The 17053-nt window shown below is 42.5% G+C and overlaps 1 protein-coding gene and 2 long non-coding RNA genes across 3 annotated transcripts; 1 reads left to right on the top strand and 2 right to left on the bottom strand.

Annotated features, from left to right (window-relative positions):
* Positions 1 to 624: 624 nt before the first annotated feature.
* On the bottom strand, positions 625 to 2478 carry LOC136422824 (uncharacterized). The gene is made up of 2 exons (XR_010753675.1): positions 2099 to 2478; positions 625 to 1570 (listed from the first exon to the last, which is right to left on the bottom strand). It is a non-coding gene; the product is annotated as an uncharacterized lncRNA (long non-coding RNA).
* A 4013-nt stretch (positions 2479 to 6491) lies between these two features.
* Positions 6492 to 10109, bottom strand: LOC136426486 (uncharacterized). Its single transcript, XM_066415153.1, has 2 exons — positions 8863 to 10109; positions 6492 to 6504 (listed from the first exon to the last, which is right to left on the bottom strand). Exons 1-2 carry the CDS (start codon positions 10107 to 10109, stop codon positions 6492 to 6494), a joined length of 1260 nt encoding a protein of 419 aa, XP_066271250.1.
* A 3067-nt stretch (positions 10110 to 13176) lies between these two features.
* Positions 13177 to 17049, top strand: LOC136428253 (uncharacterized). Its single transcript, XR_010754602.1, has 3 exons — positions 13177 to 13510; positions 16520 to 16620; positions 17031 to 17049. It is a non-coding gene; the product is annotated as an uncharacterized lncRNA (long non-coding RNA).
* The last annotated feature ends 4 nt before the right edge of the window (positions 17050 to 17053 follow it).

A 17053-nucleotide genomic window follows, 5' to 3' on the forward strand; every position in this document is an offset into this window, starting at 1 on the left:
GTTCCGAATATGACATATTTTCTGACCGCGTTCGGAGCTGTTACACACCGGGAAATTGCATATACTAAGGATATTCGGGACCAAGAATCGGACCGTAACACTACTCCTCATATCCGGATTCATAGTAACGCCCGAAAGCGAAAGATGGTGATGTCCGGATATTTTTAGGTACGTATACGTCCGAATTGGTAACGTTTTCGGATATATCCGGACAAAAAAAACAACTCAACTTCCTCACGTTTTCGGATTATTTCCGTAGTCAAGAACGGGACCACAGTGCTCTTCATAATATCCGGACTTCCAGTTTCGGACTCATTTAAGACGAAATGCGTTCAGAAAATGACCTAACTTCTGACCGCGCGTTCGGGCTGTTACGCTCCGGAAAGTTTACATATAACTAGGATATTCGGAACCGAGAATCGGACCGTAACACTTCTCCTTTCAGAAACTCTATTAGGCGTTACATTTTCAGACTATTTGGGAGAGAAAATGATCCTAATACAGTATAATATGTTTTGAATTCCTAACTCTTTACACATAGACGAATATACTGCACGAACTAAGAATAACAGAAGTACCACACCAAAGATTTAGGCAAATCAATACACGAATGCAAAACAGAAGTATCATCAAATGCAAGTTGTATTGGAGAACTCTCACTAACACCACTATCACAAAGACGTGAGGAACTATGCAGAAACTTTGCACTCTCTCGACTGAGATCCCCGACCTTCAGGGACTGGTTCCCACTGTGTCGTGAAAGACTCGCTCGAGTAACCGACTACAACAAACATTTAAAGCCAACACTGTGAGATATACAAAAAAGGCTTATCTACGTACTACGGGTCAACTTGCTAAACTACGATAGTAAAAACCGACTTCAACAAACTTTTAAAGCCAACACTGTGAGATATACAAAAAGTCATATCTACGTACTATAGGGTCAACTTACTAAGCAGTGATAGTAAATAGTGGAATGTGACGTTTTAATGATGAAGTATGCCACTGTATGTGCTTCTTATATAATGTATGTAAAAAAAAGCTAGCCTTTTGTCAACAAGCCTACCAAGTACCAATCCAACCCTAGGGCTGCCATGTGGTTTGTTTTATAAGTTGTATAAACCAGTCATCAGTCATCATCACAACTCCTAGCTTCAGTCGCTGTCTTCCTCTTCCTCCGTGTCTTCCTCTCCCTCTGTGCGTTCTTCTCCCTCTACGCGTTCCTCTCCCTCCGCGCCTTCCTCTTCCTGGGAGGCCACAGTCATGAGGTGTGGCTGTGCAGCCCGCTGGATGGTGGACATCTGTCTGTAAACTCCTCCCCTTGCTTTCTCTCTTTGTTGGAGAAGGGCAGGCGCCTGTCTCTCCTATTCTGGTCTAGGACCGGCTGGCACCTTCGCGTTATGTCCGTTAACTTGTCCGCCCGCCAGGCGGGTGGCTGGACCCACACCGATGACTTGTCATCCTCATCGCTGACTTCATCGGACATGTAAACCTGTCCTGATGACTTCAGGTAGTCGTATTCTTCTCTGTCCAAGACGTCCCCTGCCACCCGAACTCGGGACTTGAACAGCTGAGTGGGTACAGAAAAAATCTTGTTATTAAGCATGGCGGGCACCTGGGCAGGGCTACACTGCAATAAACGATTTTGAAGGACACAAACCAATATCATCATAGGGGGATTTTTAACACAAACCGCCGCGTTATTAAAAAAACAAGATACATATTACTTTACCATTCTAAATATAGCCGGCAAAATGTAGCCAGTCTTGGTAGGAAATGCATTTTTCATGACTAATAGTTTTCATAAACGTTGTTTCCAATGATCACTTGTAATTTAGATAGAATGTTAGATCTTGGATAGAAAATTCGAAAACACGCAAAATATGCATAAATGCCTGATAAATATTACAGCTTTCTTTTGGAATTTGGTTTTATAAAAAAGAAACTAGTCAGATAGTTCTACTTTAGTGTCAGTTGCATACCAGGTTTTCTTGAACTTCATGATACCCTAACACGTGGATGCCATGCACAAAGCCACTTGAACAATCGCCTAACCCATCCCTTCAATCTGTTAATTTTAATAGATTAATACACATACCATCATTTTCTTTCTCTTGACCGCCTCAGCCTTCCGTCCTCCTCTAGCAGCTTGCTCTGCGCCCTCAGATGTTGGTGCAGGTGGTTGAATTCGTGGAAGGAAGGAAATAATTTTAGTGTTAATGGAGGTTACCACTAAGGTTATCCATTGCGAGGTTAAGGTCATCTATGGCTAAATTGTCCAGGAAAACCTGCACGCCGTAGTCGTCGCGCGTGCGCTGGTCGGCTCCGGGGTAGGCTAGAGCAAGGAGGTTAAGGCTAGAGCGACCGCCTGGCGCACTCTCAGTTCCAATTGCTGCGGGGTCTCGCTGCGCTTTTGCCGCAAAGCCTGGGTGTCGCTGCGGTAGTGGAACGGGTCCTGTGTGCGGCTGTACATCCGCCTTAGATGAGGGTCTGCATGGGGGGGTCCTGGCAACGCTTAACGGTAAATTCAGGCCAGCCGATAACGCTTAACGGTAAATTCAGGCCGGCCGATAACGCTTAACGGTAAATTCAGCATTTTAAAGAACATGAGGTACCCCTGAAGACGACGTCCTGGTCCGTGGCAAGAGACCTATTACGCTATGCCATTTTCGCACGCCTGCTCCGAACCCTTTAAATTCGGCGGCGACAGGAAATTTTGAATTGGTGGGCGAAATGTTCATGATCATGATGAAGAGCACCGAAGGTGCGACGAAAACTTTGAGATCTTGACCCTCTGAAACGCTTTTTCTTGCATTCTGAGGGGGGGGGGATTTTTGCTGAAGAGTAAGCTAAGTTTTATGATATCTCTATTTAAAAATAAAAAAAAAAAAAAACAGAAGAGTTGCAGCTTGAGGGGCGTCACGCCCTCCAAACCTCGTTGGAGCTGCGACATGCTCCCGGGGAAAATTCTTGACACCCTGAAATGCTATTTCTTGCATTTCAACGGGAAAATATTACTGGTAATACAAGTTAAGTTTAATGATATCTCTATTTGTGAAAAAATACAGACGAGTTTCAGCTTGACTTTGTGGGGTCGACGCCCTCCTGATAATATTTTTCGACGGAGGCCCGGCATGCACCCGGGGAAAATTTTAAAATCTTCAACCACGAAACGCTTAATTTCCTGAATTTTGATGAGAAAACTTTGCTCGTAGAGTGAAAAATAGAAGTGTTTCAGCTTGAAATTTTGTGGGGGGCTGGGGGCGCCCTCCTGACATATTTTCGCCTGAGCCGTGTGCTCCCTGGAGAAAATTTTGAAATCTTCACCCATTGAAATGCTTTTTCCTGCGTAACGAGGAATTACTCAATAACGCTTAACGTTGAATTCAGGATGACAAATAACGCTTAACGAGGAATTAAAACGACCAGTAACGCTTCACGATTAATGTACGGATAACGCTTAACGGTGAATTCAGGGCGGCCGGTAACGATTAACGGTGAATTAAAATCGCTCGTAACGCTTCACGAAAAAGGGCATGCAGACCCTCTTAGATAGACGCAGAGAAACCGGGGAGCCAGGAGCTCTTCGGAGTAAGACGTGGGGTGGGTAGCCATCGCCGGTGACGAAGCAGGAATGGGGCCGTAGAAGAAGGACCGAAATCAATCTCCGGGGCATTAGTTTTGGCGGCCGCCATGATGGTACAAAAATAAAAAAAGCCAAACAGAAATGGGTACTACAAAACGGGGAGCCAAAACAGAATAGGTCTAAAAACACAGACGAGATTTTGAGCAAACGATAGTGAAAGAATAATTTATGGAGTAGGACACAGAAAACTGACAACAACGGTATATCCATTTGCAAGTCAAGGCGTCCGGGAGAGCGGTCTTCTTGGCAAAACAATGGCCCGAAAGGCGCACAGCGGGACTCTAGAGACGGACTGCGATGTCGGCAAGGTCCAATCAATTATGCAGTGTGAAAAAACGGACGCGAAACCCACGCCACTAGTAACACAGCTGGAAAACGGAAAATATGCAGAAAACTGTAGCCAAAACAGCAGGACAAAGAATTTGGTAGAACAGGAAAAGCAACAACACTCGTACGGCACACAAACAGTCGGGAAACGTTAACTAGCTACGCAAAGAAACGGGCCGAAAACAAGCCGCACGCGTAGTACACGGGAACCGACAGCGCAAAAAGAAGCACACAAAATTCACAATTACAAGCAAGCAGAAACCACAGTTGTCCGAACAAGCGGTGTAGGAATCAATGCAACTTTTCTGGTCTAGGGTATAGGATGTGGACTTAACCTTTACATCTTAAGTTACGCTACTATAGAGATAAGAACGCCAAGCCGGTTTGATTAATACTCTTGTTCGGATCGTTATTTATCCCGTGGTATATGCAGTACTATACAAGCCAAGTCTACTATAAAGGCCTACAGTACAAGATGCACAGTAATCGATCTAGAGCGTTACGATTACGGAGGTTGAGTACTAGTGTAATGATGGAAATGTAGGATATTCTACAATCATCTAGTATTTATTACGAACAAAATACAGAGAGCTAATCTACGTGTGATCACTTACCTTAGTCACAGGATAGCTTCTGAGTTCAAATCGGCGGGCTTATGCTAAGGTGCTAGCTGTTCTCACTCGCTATTGGTCAACACTAATCTATTCAGATGAGCTTCCGAATACGGCCTGGTCACGTGTCTTAGTCCTAAATATAGCTTGCTTACTGCCTAGCTACTGAGAAACCTTTGTATAAGATCAGGACACATTATGTCGTCTATTCTATCTGTTACAGCTGACAGGATGATCCTGTCAGCAGTGCAGATTTTTCTACTGCTGACCAGGATCGTCCTGACTCAGTAGCCACTTCCAAATGTCTGGTGGAAGATCGCGAAACGCTCTTTCCCGGGAACACTACACTACAGCCTCAAATCAACCTCCTTGCTCAATTTGCCTGCTAAGTATCCACTGTAGTGTCAGCTACCCTACCCTCCACGCAGATGTTAGGCTTGTACATGTTTTGCATAACTAAAAGACAGAAGCTATTGACAGGCTAGTCTTACCCTTAATATACAATCATAGCATTGAACATAATCATGTAAAATGTCTTGGCTTGTGCTGGTCAGACTGGTATCGGGCCATTGACCAGCAGTTCATTCGGCGGCCCAAAGCAGTCATCCCGCGGTAAATAGAGCTCAGCACTCCTGGGGAGTTTCCCGGCCCCGCCCAGTAGTACCAGCCCGGCTTTTGCTTCAGCTTGTATGCCCGCCCCGCCAGCAAGGGGAAAACTACTAAATGCATTTTATGTGTGTTGAAGACTCCCAAACATACAACCCTAAACATCATTCGTTGAAATGGGACACGTGGTAGATTAATAATGATGATCCATGTCATTTGTTAGATGGTAGTAAGGTTTCGGGGGAATCTCCCGTCAGCGCCTTTGGGTATCAAAGACATGAAAGATGCAGCTGAGCTAACGGGGTCAGGTTACATGCGAGAAAGCTTATTTTTTGTAAACAAATCCATTGTGTACTTACCAGTTCAAATCTTGCATGTTGCACACATTCGCAAACATCGTGGTGGCGCGGTATAGACCGTTGTTTGTCGGGCTTTGACTGCTCCAAACACGCGTGGTACGGTCTCATCAGGTCAAACTGTCGCACACTTCACTGTTTACATCCGCACAAAAATAAAACACAGATATTATGTTCCAACACACATATATAATGTGCCTCAGCTCCGATCCGTTCTAAAAAAAATCTGGTTCCGAATGACCTGACTTTCAGAAACTGCACCACCCGTATACATTTTATTCTCGGTTGAATTTGGCTTCCTGATACTCCTTGGTGACAGTATCATCAAATAGCCTAGAATGTGCTGCCACCATGATAAAGTTGCAGCGCCACTGTACGGCGAACAATAGTACAGCACATCGCATATTCTGACCATGAGTGCCTGTTTTAGTCCGAAAATGGGACTTTCCCATGCTGCAACGCTTCCATGGAGTATCATGAGTAAATTTGGAGCATGATACTGTCCGTATATGGAGCTTTCCCATACTGCAACGCGTCTATGGAGTATTTTGAGTGAATTTTGAGCATGATATTTCCGGATATGTAACTTTCTTATAATGCACCGCTATCACTAGTATAGATCTATAGTATTTCGATGGAGTATGTGCTTCATATGATATCGTGTCAACTCCTAATTTGTCTAAATTTATTTCCAAAATATATCATCTCAAGGGCGACATAATCCTTGATCAATTACAATGAAACCTACATACAATATATGAACCGTATCACAGCAAGAATCGCCAATGACGCGTATCTTGAAAAAAAAGACGTCTTATTTGTCCGGACACGCAACAGAAATGAACACCCAAAACCATGCCCGGAAACGGTCGGAATATGTAGCATGTCATGTTACTCCAAATATGTCCGAACACTGTCACTGATTCTTGGTATATCTCTAGCTCTCTAGCTCTTGTATCTGTGTCGTGAATTGAACATGAGTACGGAACAAGAAACGCCAATGGCACGTATTCGGAAAAAACTGGAAGCTTTTATCCGTCCGGATATGCTTCGGAACAATTTCTGAATCATGATATTTGCGGATGTAGTAAATATCGAATGTCGTCCGAAAATGGTCCAGAAATGAGGCATATCATGCTACGTGTCAACTCCTAATATGTCCAAAATTTATTCCTGGAATATAATTACCTTGGATATGTTCAGAATATAAAGCGTGTTATGCATTCGGAAGCAAGATACGTCAATGGCGCGTATCTTGAAATATAGGAAAGTCTTATTCGTCCGGATTCGCAACAAAACATGTCCGGACTCAGGATATTCCAGGATATGGTAAATATCAGACATCTTGTCCGGACACATTCCAAATATCAAGCATGTCTTGGAATATATCAACTCCGAATTTTTCCGGAAATCAGCCCCTTTCGCATAGTGTGTCTGTGAAACTCTCCTAGCTTCAAATTGACACACTAGGGAGAAATAACTACTTTCTGATGTAGGTATTAGTTTAACAAGTCACCAAACAGTGGATAATGGAATTCGAAGTTACCGTGTTCTCGGCTTGTCCATGCTTGTCCATCGTCTGAGGTCAATTTGCACCCTGACCCCGTCCTCGCTCCATCCACTTCGGTCCTGACTCCCGAGTTCATGCAGGTCATTTCTCGTCATCCCAGTTCAGAAAAGAAGAATCTTACGGTGTAATCCGTCAGATCATATCGAGAATATGAGGACTTGAACTCAGATACCGAGCATCGGCACACCCCGGTTTCCTCTAACCGTTAAGTTCCGCGCTCACATTCCAGGCATGCGTGGTAGACATACACTACTATACAAACGGACCAATCAGAAATGAGGCATGCTAGGGTCCATCTGGTGGCCCGATGTACACATACCAGAGCGTTTCTTGGCACAATGTTCAATCTTCAAGACAGGCAAGCCGGTATTAACACAGAACTGTGCTGGAAGGGTGCCGTTATATATTTCTAGGGCAGGCTACATGCTTGTAGACACGTATACAAGCATTACCAATGAATTCACATCATGCAGTAGCAATATTTGAATATTGCAGTTATATGTTGTATTTCAATTTTCAAGTTTAGCATAATACACTCTTGTAATATTTTCTAAGATTTTAAAAACTACCAAAAACCCAAAATGGTATATTTGCTGATTGATTTGATTGATATGCATAGAGGCAAAAAAGCTCCTCCTAGAGGCATAAGATATTATTGTACCAACCGTATCCTGATCGTGATACGTACGAACACGTCCGGAAATCTAAGTGGCCCACAATCCACCTCTGCTATGAATTGTCATTTCCGACTTATTTCCGGACAATTGATTCTGTTCAATTTCGGAGTCCGGAACGCCTTCAGAAAATATGCTACGTATACGGATTTCAGATATTTCCCGCAAACGCACATGGCACGTATTCGGAAGAATCAGGAGCACTTGCTTTGCTTTAACAAAGATAGCAACTTTTTCGGAGTCAATATATTCTCGGATATGTAGCGTGTTTTGACGTAGTCATGACACAGCATGGATTGCTGAAGTATCTTAACAGATATCTCCGTATGTGTAAAGAACACGTATCCGGAGTTACAAAACGCCCATGTACAGTATCCGCAAATATCATTTGTCGAATTTTTCTGCATACGCAATCAAACAATTCCTGATTGAAAATATTTCCGTAAATGTTATGTATCGACAAAATGTCCGGAAACGCTCAGCCTACTACGTGGCATGTCCAATAATGTGTCAAACTCATGATTTGTCCGTATACATGTATCCAAAGAATTCGGAAAAGTCATATTTATCCGGATTTGCTAGGAAACATTTCTTGACAAAAAATATGTCCGAATATGTTAGTGGTCGAAAAAGCACTTGCAAATGGTTTGTATATTTGACATGCCCAGTGATGTGTCAAACTTTGGATTTGTCCAGAAATACTATTTGAATGGATAACAACATTTTCGGAGTCAATATATTCACGGATATCTGACCTTTCACGACAGAGTCAGAATACAACATGGATTGCCGGAGTATCGTAACAATGAATATCTCCGTATACATACAGAAACACATATCTGGAGTAAGGATACGACCCTAAACAGTATCCGGAAAAATAAAATGTTGTATTTTTCCGGATTTGCTTGGAAAAATATATTGAATCAAAATATTTCCGAATATGTTAGGTATCGATTTGAGTACTTGGAAACGGTCCGAATATGTGACATGCCCAGTGATGTGTCAATTTCGGATTTGTCCGGAAATGGACCCCTTTCGCGCAGTGTCAGCCCGGCCGTCTTGTTTCCTCCACTTTGCAGAGTCGTCAGCCCGGCCGTCTTGCTTCCCCCACTTTGCAGAGTCGTCAGCCCGGCCGTCTTGTTTCCTCCACTTTGCAGAGTCGTCAGCCCGGCCGTCTTGCTTCCCCCACTTTGCAGAGTCGTCAGCCCGGCCGTCTTGTTTCCTCCACTTTGCAGAGTCGTCAGCCCGGCCGTCTTGTTTCCCCAACTTTGCAGAGTGGTCAGCCCGGCCGTCTTGCTTCCCCAACTTTGCAGAGTCGTCAGCCCGGCCGTCTTGTTTCCTCCATATTGCAGAGTCATCAGCCCGGCCGTCTTGCTTCCCCAACTTTGCAGAGTCGTCAGCCCGGCCGTCTTGCTTCCCCCACTTTGCAGAGTCGACAGCCCGGCCGTCTTGTTTCCTCCATATTGCAGAGTCGTCAGCCCGGCCGTCTTGCTTCCCCAACTTTGCAGAGTCGTCAGCCCGGCCGTCTTGTTTCCCCCATATTGCAGAGTCATCAGCCCGGCCGTCTTGCTTCCCCAACTTTGCAGAGTCGACAGCCCGGCCGTCTTGTTTCCTCCATATTGCAGAGTCGTCAGCCCGGCCGTCTTGCTTCCCCAACTTTGCAGAGTCGTCAGCCCGGCCGTCTTGTTTCCCCCACTTTGCAGAGTCGACAGCCCGGCCGTCTTGTTTCCTCCATATTGCAGAGTCGTCAGCCCGGCCGTCTTGTATCATCTTCCACTTTGCAGAGTCGTCAGCCCGGCCGTCTTGTTTCCTCCACTTTGCAGAGTCGTCAGCCCGGCCGTCTTGCTTCCCCCACTTTGCAGAGTCGTCAGCCCGGCCGTCTTGCTTCCCCAACTTTGCAGAGTCGTCAGCCCGGCCGTCTTGCTTCCCCCACTTTGCAGAGTCGACAGCCCGGCCGTCTTGTTTCCTCCACTTTGCAGAGTCGTCAGCCCGGCCGTCTTGCTTCCTCCACTTTGCAGAGTCGTCAGCCCGGCCGTCTTGTATCCCCAACTTTGCAGAGTCGTCAGCCCGGCCGTCTTGTTTCATCTTCCACTTTGCAGAGTCGTCAGCCCGGCCGTCTTGCTTCCCCAACTTTGCAGAGTCGTCAGCCCGGCCGTCTTGCTTCCCCAACTTTGCAGAGTCGTCAGCCCGGCCGTCTTGCTTCCCCAACTTTGCAGAGTCGTCAGCGGAAAGGCCGTTCAGGATGTATCCATCAGCGAAAAGCGTGCTGGTCCCAAGCAAGACCATCAAACCCACCGTGAAGGCCGCGAGGACATTCATGTTTCGGCTAAAATGGGTCATATGAATAATATGAAAGCATTAGTGGTTATCCATTGAGAACTGTAATTTTTTTTATTCAGAAAGCATCGGTTGTTATGTTGAGAAGTTTGTCTGAACTGCATTAAATTTGGCTTTTTCCGGAGAGAACACACCTAAAAATAAAATATTTATCAAAATAGGCCCATGATCACCATATCTTATTAAATGTGCTAAGAGATTTACTTTGCAATAAATTAGAAGTGGCAAAGTTAGGCTGAGCTTTGCAATGTGACACAGCGTTAGACAGGCCCCAAGATCTGCCAGTGGGAAATAGATTAAATTCTACATCCACATGGCCACTGCTGATATACTAGTACTCCATTCACAAAGAAAAAGAATGCTACGTATTAAACAAATGGTTAAACACCTGAACAAGATGACGTGCACATGCAGTGTAAATGATAAAGAACAAAGACACACACCCTGAAAAATAGATCGCTAAAGATATGGATGTCTCTTCCAGTCGTCGCTCGGTGTTCTCTGGTCTGTGGATAGTGCGAGTTTTGAAGCCAGCTCAGGGGACTTCTTTTATACCCTTGCTGGTTGAATTCAATATGATTGGCAGATGTGTTATTTCCGTTTTCTCCGAACCATATTGAAATGTGTAGATTAATATGAATATGATTGTTTGACCATGTGCTTGTGAACGACAGACCATCTGATGCTGCAAGAGGAAAGCAAATATAGTCTCAATGGAATTTTACTGTTGAACCGTTTCCTGAAAAACTAGATTGTCATACATTGTCACCGATGCAATTGTTGTGCAATAAAATCGTTCGTTCCTTATGTATAATGTTTTTGATTTTTCTAGAAAGAGCAGTTTCCATTTAAATCATTTGGACTGTAACTGTTGCAATTTGTCTTTGTGTCACTGATATTTTTGCGGTCACACGCGTACGTTTATACTTTTTTCAGTTTGCAAAAATGAGAAGTGCACGCTCTTATGTAATTTTTTTGTCTCCAGATATTGCCTTTGCACAGCACTTATAAAGGACGCAAATACAACGTATTAAAACGGAAGACACAGGCAGCAGGAACAAGGAGATCTTAGGAATTTCCGAGTGTTGTGGGTTGGCAGAAAGTTTAATTTCCTTTTGATATACGGCTTCGGGGGTGCTGATATTTGAAGAAAACTTATATTACATGTCTGAATTGCAAAGCAAATTCGTATATCAAGGAGGAAATATCAAAGAGGAAATATCACATCTATCGACAGATGCAACCATGGCATTTCTATACTCTTTTTCTGTCTACTGTTTGAGGCAACAATTGTAAAAAAGCTGTAATTTCCAACATTATAAGTGTTGCGCAAAGAGCAATAACTAAAAAGTTTCAATTGGCTGACGTTCCCGGTTGACTTTTTGCTAACTTTTGCCACCCCCCACCCCCACGAAAGGCCAGGTGAGTAAAGTAGAGGTATGTATTATAATCATCATTGACGTTTTTCGCTAGCGGTTGTGCTGGCTTTCGAACTGGCGTATACCGTGACGCAATGCCCTCAGAGTAAGCGTATAGTCCAACTAACTGGCGGTATAATACCAGAGTCAGAAGCATATTTTGTGTTCAAGGTGAACTCAGTGATCAGATGTCGTGTTTCCAAATAAAGGAAACAGGAATTATAGGGGCAGCTTGAGATTGAGTTCCGACGAGCAAGCAGCTGCATTTAGATAAATCAACAATGTTCTGATCCCCTCCCCAGAACGCCCTCCAGATATATGTATTTCCCTATTGTCAGGGAATTGGCGCCATCTCAGACGATATTGAGTTTATTTTTCTTTGCGTTAGCTGATATTTTGGCGTCCCCTTCCCCATTGTTTCCGTTAAGAATAACTCTGATGATATTTCCCTGGACACCACAGGGATGGTCCGGTATGTTTTCTTTCTTTCCGCCTCCTCCTGCCACTTGGTCAAATATATTTACGTTTTTTTCCAGCCAAATAACCAATGTTACCATAGAGGTAGAGTGGGCGTTTTGATCGTACTTTGTCAAATATCGACCTATTGAAGTCCGGTTAGATGATCCCTGACAAATATTTTGTAGTCTTTGATTATCCGGGGTCACCTAGTGTTATCGTTATTATGTGAACATAAAACCCATTAATGCAGAAACGGATCAGAAAACATAGAAATAAAAATCAATTTTTGGTCATCTGAATAAATTGCATACATGTTTTATGTATCTTCGTGTACATTTGTAATTTCATATGTTGAGCGGCGTTAGTTTGGTCACTTCTTTGCATGTTTGTTAGTTTATTTGTCAATTTTGGTATAAGTTTCTGGACAGCTTATGATGATCTGGCCAAATAGAAAATTGAGCTACGAAATATACTGTGCTATATCACACAAGTGTTGGTATAAAAAAACATGTACAGTTCATCTTGTGTGTGTGTGGGGGGGGGGCATTTTATATAGCAATTGGATGATAGATACACATATCAAACACAATGCCTACCGCAAAATCGATATGAAATCAAAGCGTTAGAGTAAACTACAATTTATTTTCTCTGCTACCCATATACATGCCAATTCCTAATACTATCCAGTGAGAGAACCAGAGAGGGGCGAAATAAGAAAACAAAAACACAGACTTTCTATCATCGTTACACAAGAATGTCAAAAATGTCATTGAACCTTGCTTGAGGTATGTGTGGACGTCCCATCATACATTTCCTTTCAGTTCATTTTATTTATACAGGGCAAATACAACTCAGGCTATGAAGCCTGGTTTTCAGGTATCCCTGATTTTACATTGCAATAACAAGTCAATTGAATATCAAACTCTATGGTACACACATACTCGTAAGAGGGCAACATAACATGTACCAGAACTTATTGCTCTGTGATTCTTTGACATCTGTTGTTACAGTGATGATGTTATTGAGAAACATGTAATAGGAGTGGTTCATCACCATGTAGGTTCTTGACACTGATACTGCCCACACACACCACATTGGAACGCTATCTTTAGTAAGGTCATGCTTTGACGTAAACAAACGATATGTTAAGAACATCACGCATATCCGCCAAATCATTTGTAATACTCAATAGACGCGGAACGGCTAATATCTTTGATATCAGGATATCATTGATGATATGACCAATAGCGGGCTTTCCGGACCGATCGAATATCCTTTCATAATGACCAGTGAACCCGACAGAAACGACCACGTCCACACCAGTACACGACTTCGTAAATATTAGAAAACCACGACCTTCTCCAAACGTCCACCGTCCGGTCCTGTGAACAGAAGTCTGTCTTTTCTGGAGTGCGGGATCCAAAGCTGTGGCCGAAGAAGGCGAAATGAAGGTCTTAGAATGTGTGCCGCTACTCGTCCTAGTTCTCACTCTATCTGGCGATTCAAGTAAGGCTTATCATGCTTTCTTAGATTTCTAGTCACATGTTGATAGCATAGAATATGCTGTGGATATTAAAAAGACTACCACTCGTTTTAATACAGAGATGGATTTCCTTCTAATCGTCTTGGAATACTTTTTTTGGGTGAAGAATTGGTAAGATAATTTCATCAGTGGTTCTTCGGATATGGTTTGTAGATAAACAAATCCCTGCAAAAAAATGTTGAGTATTGCATCATACTCAACATTTTCACTTGGCCCTAATATGTATACATTGTATTCTGAATACCACCGATTGCTTGGTAACAGTGTGATCAGAACCACCTATATGCGTGGAGTTCTTTGTTTGAACAGGATTGTGACAAAGCGATTGAATGTGTACAGATGTGTACATATACATGGGATGAAATGTAAATATCAAGTAAGATGGTGTCAACCTCAACTGTATGAAATGTTTGCGGAGTCGTATATCTGTTGTCTTTCATAACTCCGCCAGGTATAAAATTTGAACATCACATTAAAAGAATATCTTCTAAAGAATTCGTTAAACAACTTTAACGTAACGATAACAATAATCATTCATGAAAACATGTCGATCTGTATCAAACAAAAAACAGTTCTGACGAGCAAAAAGAACGATCTATGTATGATCTTAGTCATATGACTCTCTTTTATACAAATCAGTAAAATAGGCCTGCATCCAGCGCCAAAACTGAATAGTCTCCTGAAGACGTAACAACAAGTTGGCTGGAAGCGTTATGCATTGCGTATTTCATATGTAATTCGACACCACGTATTTCATCATTCTTTTGTACCTCGCAGGATATCTCTTAGCGCCCACCCCCCTCAACCTTAACAATACGTCTTCGCGCATTAAGACATTGTTGTCATGCAGTTATTACGTGAATTGCCGATCAGTGTGGGAAATTGACTGCACAACATTATTTCTTCAACGTGTCACGCGATCAGCGGGACACACACAGTGACTTAACTGTTATTTCTTTGTATACTACTTGGGGCAACTCGTGCGCATTTCGCACTGATACATGCTCTTTAAGTAGAGCACCAGAAAGAGTAAAACGACGATACTAGGCCTCCCTCACTAGCCTGGAGTCCAGCCTTCTTAGCTTTAGTCCGCTACCAAGCTTGGCTTAAGAAGGCTGGACTCTAGACTTCCCCCTCACACAATTCGGTCATCACATATTTTACTACTAAACTTCTTTCTGGTCGTCATAGTTCGAAGCCTGCGGTCCCGTGTATGAGGGAGGATCAGCCGGTAGCCTTAACTGTCAAACCTATGCACGTAAAAGAACCCAGTATACTTAAAGAGAAGAGTAGAGTAAAGTTGACGCTAGCCGATTCTAGATACGTGAGCCGTAGCGAAGCTTCTCTGCACTACTATCTAACGAAAAAGCGCCACGTTGTGACCAAGATCAACCAGAAATTTAAAACAAAACTCGTTGAATTAAATTTGACATTATGTGCGTAAGACGCACTGCTAAACTGGATGCTCTTTATTTCATCAACAGCCGAATCTCACTCTATAAAAGGGGTCATTTCCCTCTCTTAGAGACCTCCAGACCTTACTCAGATTTTGTTTTCTACGTTATGAGACCGGATGTTGCCTGAAGTAACCCCATTGGCCAGAGCTGATTTCATCAGGTATCCTTGTCCCTTTAGATAGGCTAGAACCTATTATGTTTCAAGAACGTTGACTAAGACGACTCACAATATGATGATAGATTTATTGCAAAACCATGTCAGAAGCTAATTGCAAACGAAGCAAACAGTGGTATCCAACGAGTGTATACATACAAGAGAAGCAAAATAAAATACGTAAATAAAAATAAGAGCTGTTCTAAATCTATATCTATTTCAAGAAGGATTGACGTATTTTCTGAAGGGAGTCGAAAATCAATTGCCCAAGTTTTTGATAAATAAAGTATTTAGGCGACTGGAGCAATAGTTTTTTTTTGTTGATCGGCAAGTTGTGGAAAGGTTGGGAAAATTTTCTGTTAAAGGAGTCCTAAACTCCAGAAGGCGGTGTTATTTTCCACTAGATTATGTATCAATGAATACATAATCAGCCGACTTTGTACAGAATTCCGCTTGTGGTGAATTACACAAGGTGTGTTTTGTAAAACAATATTATACTCACTAAACCCCTGCAGACCCTACCAGTGTATTCCCTATGCGTAAACATACATTGTTAAACGTGGATATTTCGGCGTAAATGAGGGTGGTTAAGCACAATAAAAAGGCCGATTGTTAATAAGATATAAAAGAACACATAGCAAGACGAGTTTTTCTTAACCACCCTGACATTCTATTTGTAATCTAACTTTTGTCAGGCATTGTCAGGCACATTGTAAAAAACACATAGGCTGAGGGTCACCTGGGGAATTTGGTAGAATACTGAATACTTTTGGATGCGTGTGGACTAGTGGGTACTTTAACGTACACTGTAAAAAATATTCATTTCTACTTCCTAAAATTACCATCCATTGGAAAATAACTCCCCCCTCTGGAGTTTAGGACTCCTTCAATAGTATATGCTTCTTACAGAATAGCATTGTGGACATCGACAGCTGGAATGTGATCACGTTGTTCATCTTCCACTGCTTTCCCTGTACAGCATTTACGTTTTCTGTCGTCTCGTTTTTATCTTTCCTTTTCTATTCTTTAATGAATGAGCACCTGCTTTGATTTTATAAAAAGTCGACCGTAAGTCAAAACTTTAGAAAAATTTCATCACCATCACCACATTATCTTGCCGCAAGGTATCATTCTAGTAGAAAGACACATCAATTTCCAAATATAAATTTAAAGTCAAATAATGAAAACATTCAAGTGATAACTTAGATTTGGTACGTACACCAGTGCGTGGTAGAACATTCATTGATTTTAATTTGTTTTTGTTTACCTACGTTCTCTTTCTGCTGAAAATGTGCGACGAAGTTTTAAGCTTACAATATATTACATTAAAGATGATATCATGCCTGTACCAGTTCTTACAGCATCTCTGAGTGACGTGAACATCATGAAGGATGCTCTTCCGCTTCCAGATGATCTCGACCTTTCGGAAGACTCACTTGAAGAGCTTGACCGAGTGAAGAAGGTGGGTTTAAAAATGGCAAACAAGCGTCGTCTCTAAAAAAAGTAGTAAAATTGCAACCGTTGCATTATGAACCTGGAACGTCGCCATACACCTAGTTTGTATAGTATTCCACAGTTGATAGACACCGAAAACAGTTATGTGGCTTTTCCACTTGTCTAACATCTTTATACAACTTGCGCTTAATTTGTATTTATTTTACCGCGATACCTACTTCAAAAACCCTTTGAGGCATATGTGTGTATAGATTGCTGTTTCTATCTTTTTCTTGTTTTATTCTCATTTTTGCACAGAATGGTAATGTGAAACATGAAGGGAAAACATCGCGGCATTTTCAATAAATATCGGGTGGGTTATGTGTATACTGGTCCAAGATAGCTTTCATATCTACTCCTTGTTCTATCTCTATGCAGCTTGCAGTCAGGAGTGTGGCCAT

This window comes from Branchiostoma lanceolatum, chromosome 1 (assembly GCF_035083965.1).
Source record: "Branchiostoma lanceolatum isolate klBraLanc5 chromosome 1, klBraLanc5.hap2, whole genome shotgun sequence".
NCBI lineage: Eukaryota > Metazoa > Chordata > Leptocardii > Amphioxiformes > Branchiostomatidae > Branchiostoma > Branchiostoma lanceolatum.

Bases quoted from the DNA above. Each gene is read 5' to 3' on its own strand.
- LOC136426486 (XM_066415153.1), bottom strand. From the start codon at position 10,109: ATGAATGTCCTCGCGGCCTTCACGGTGGGTTTGATGGTCTTGCTTGGG.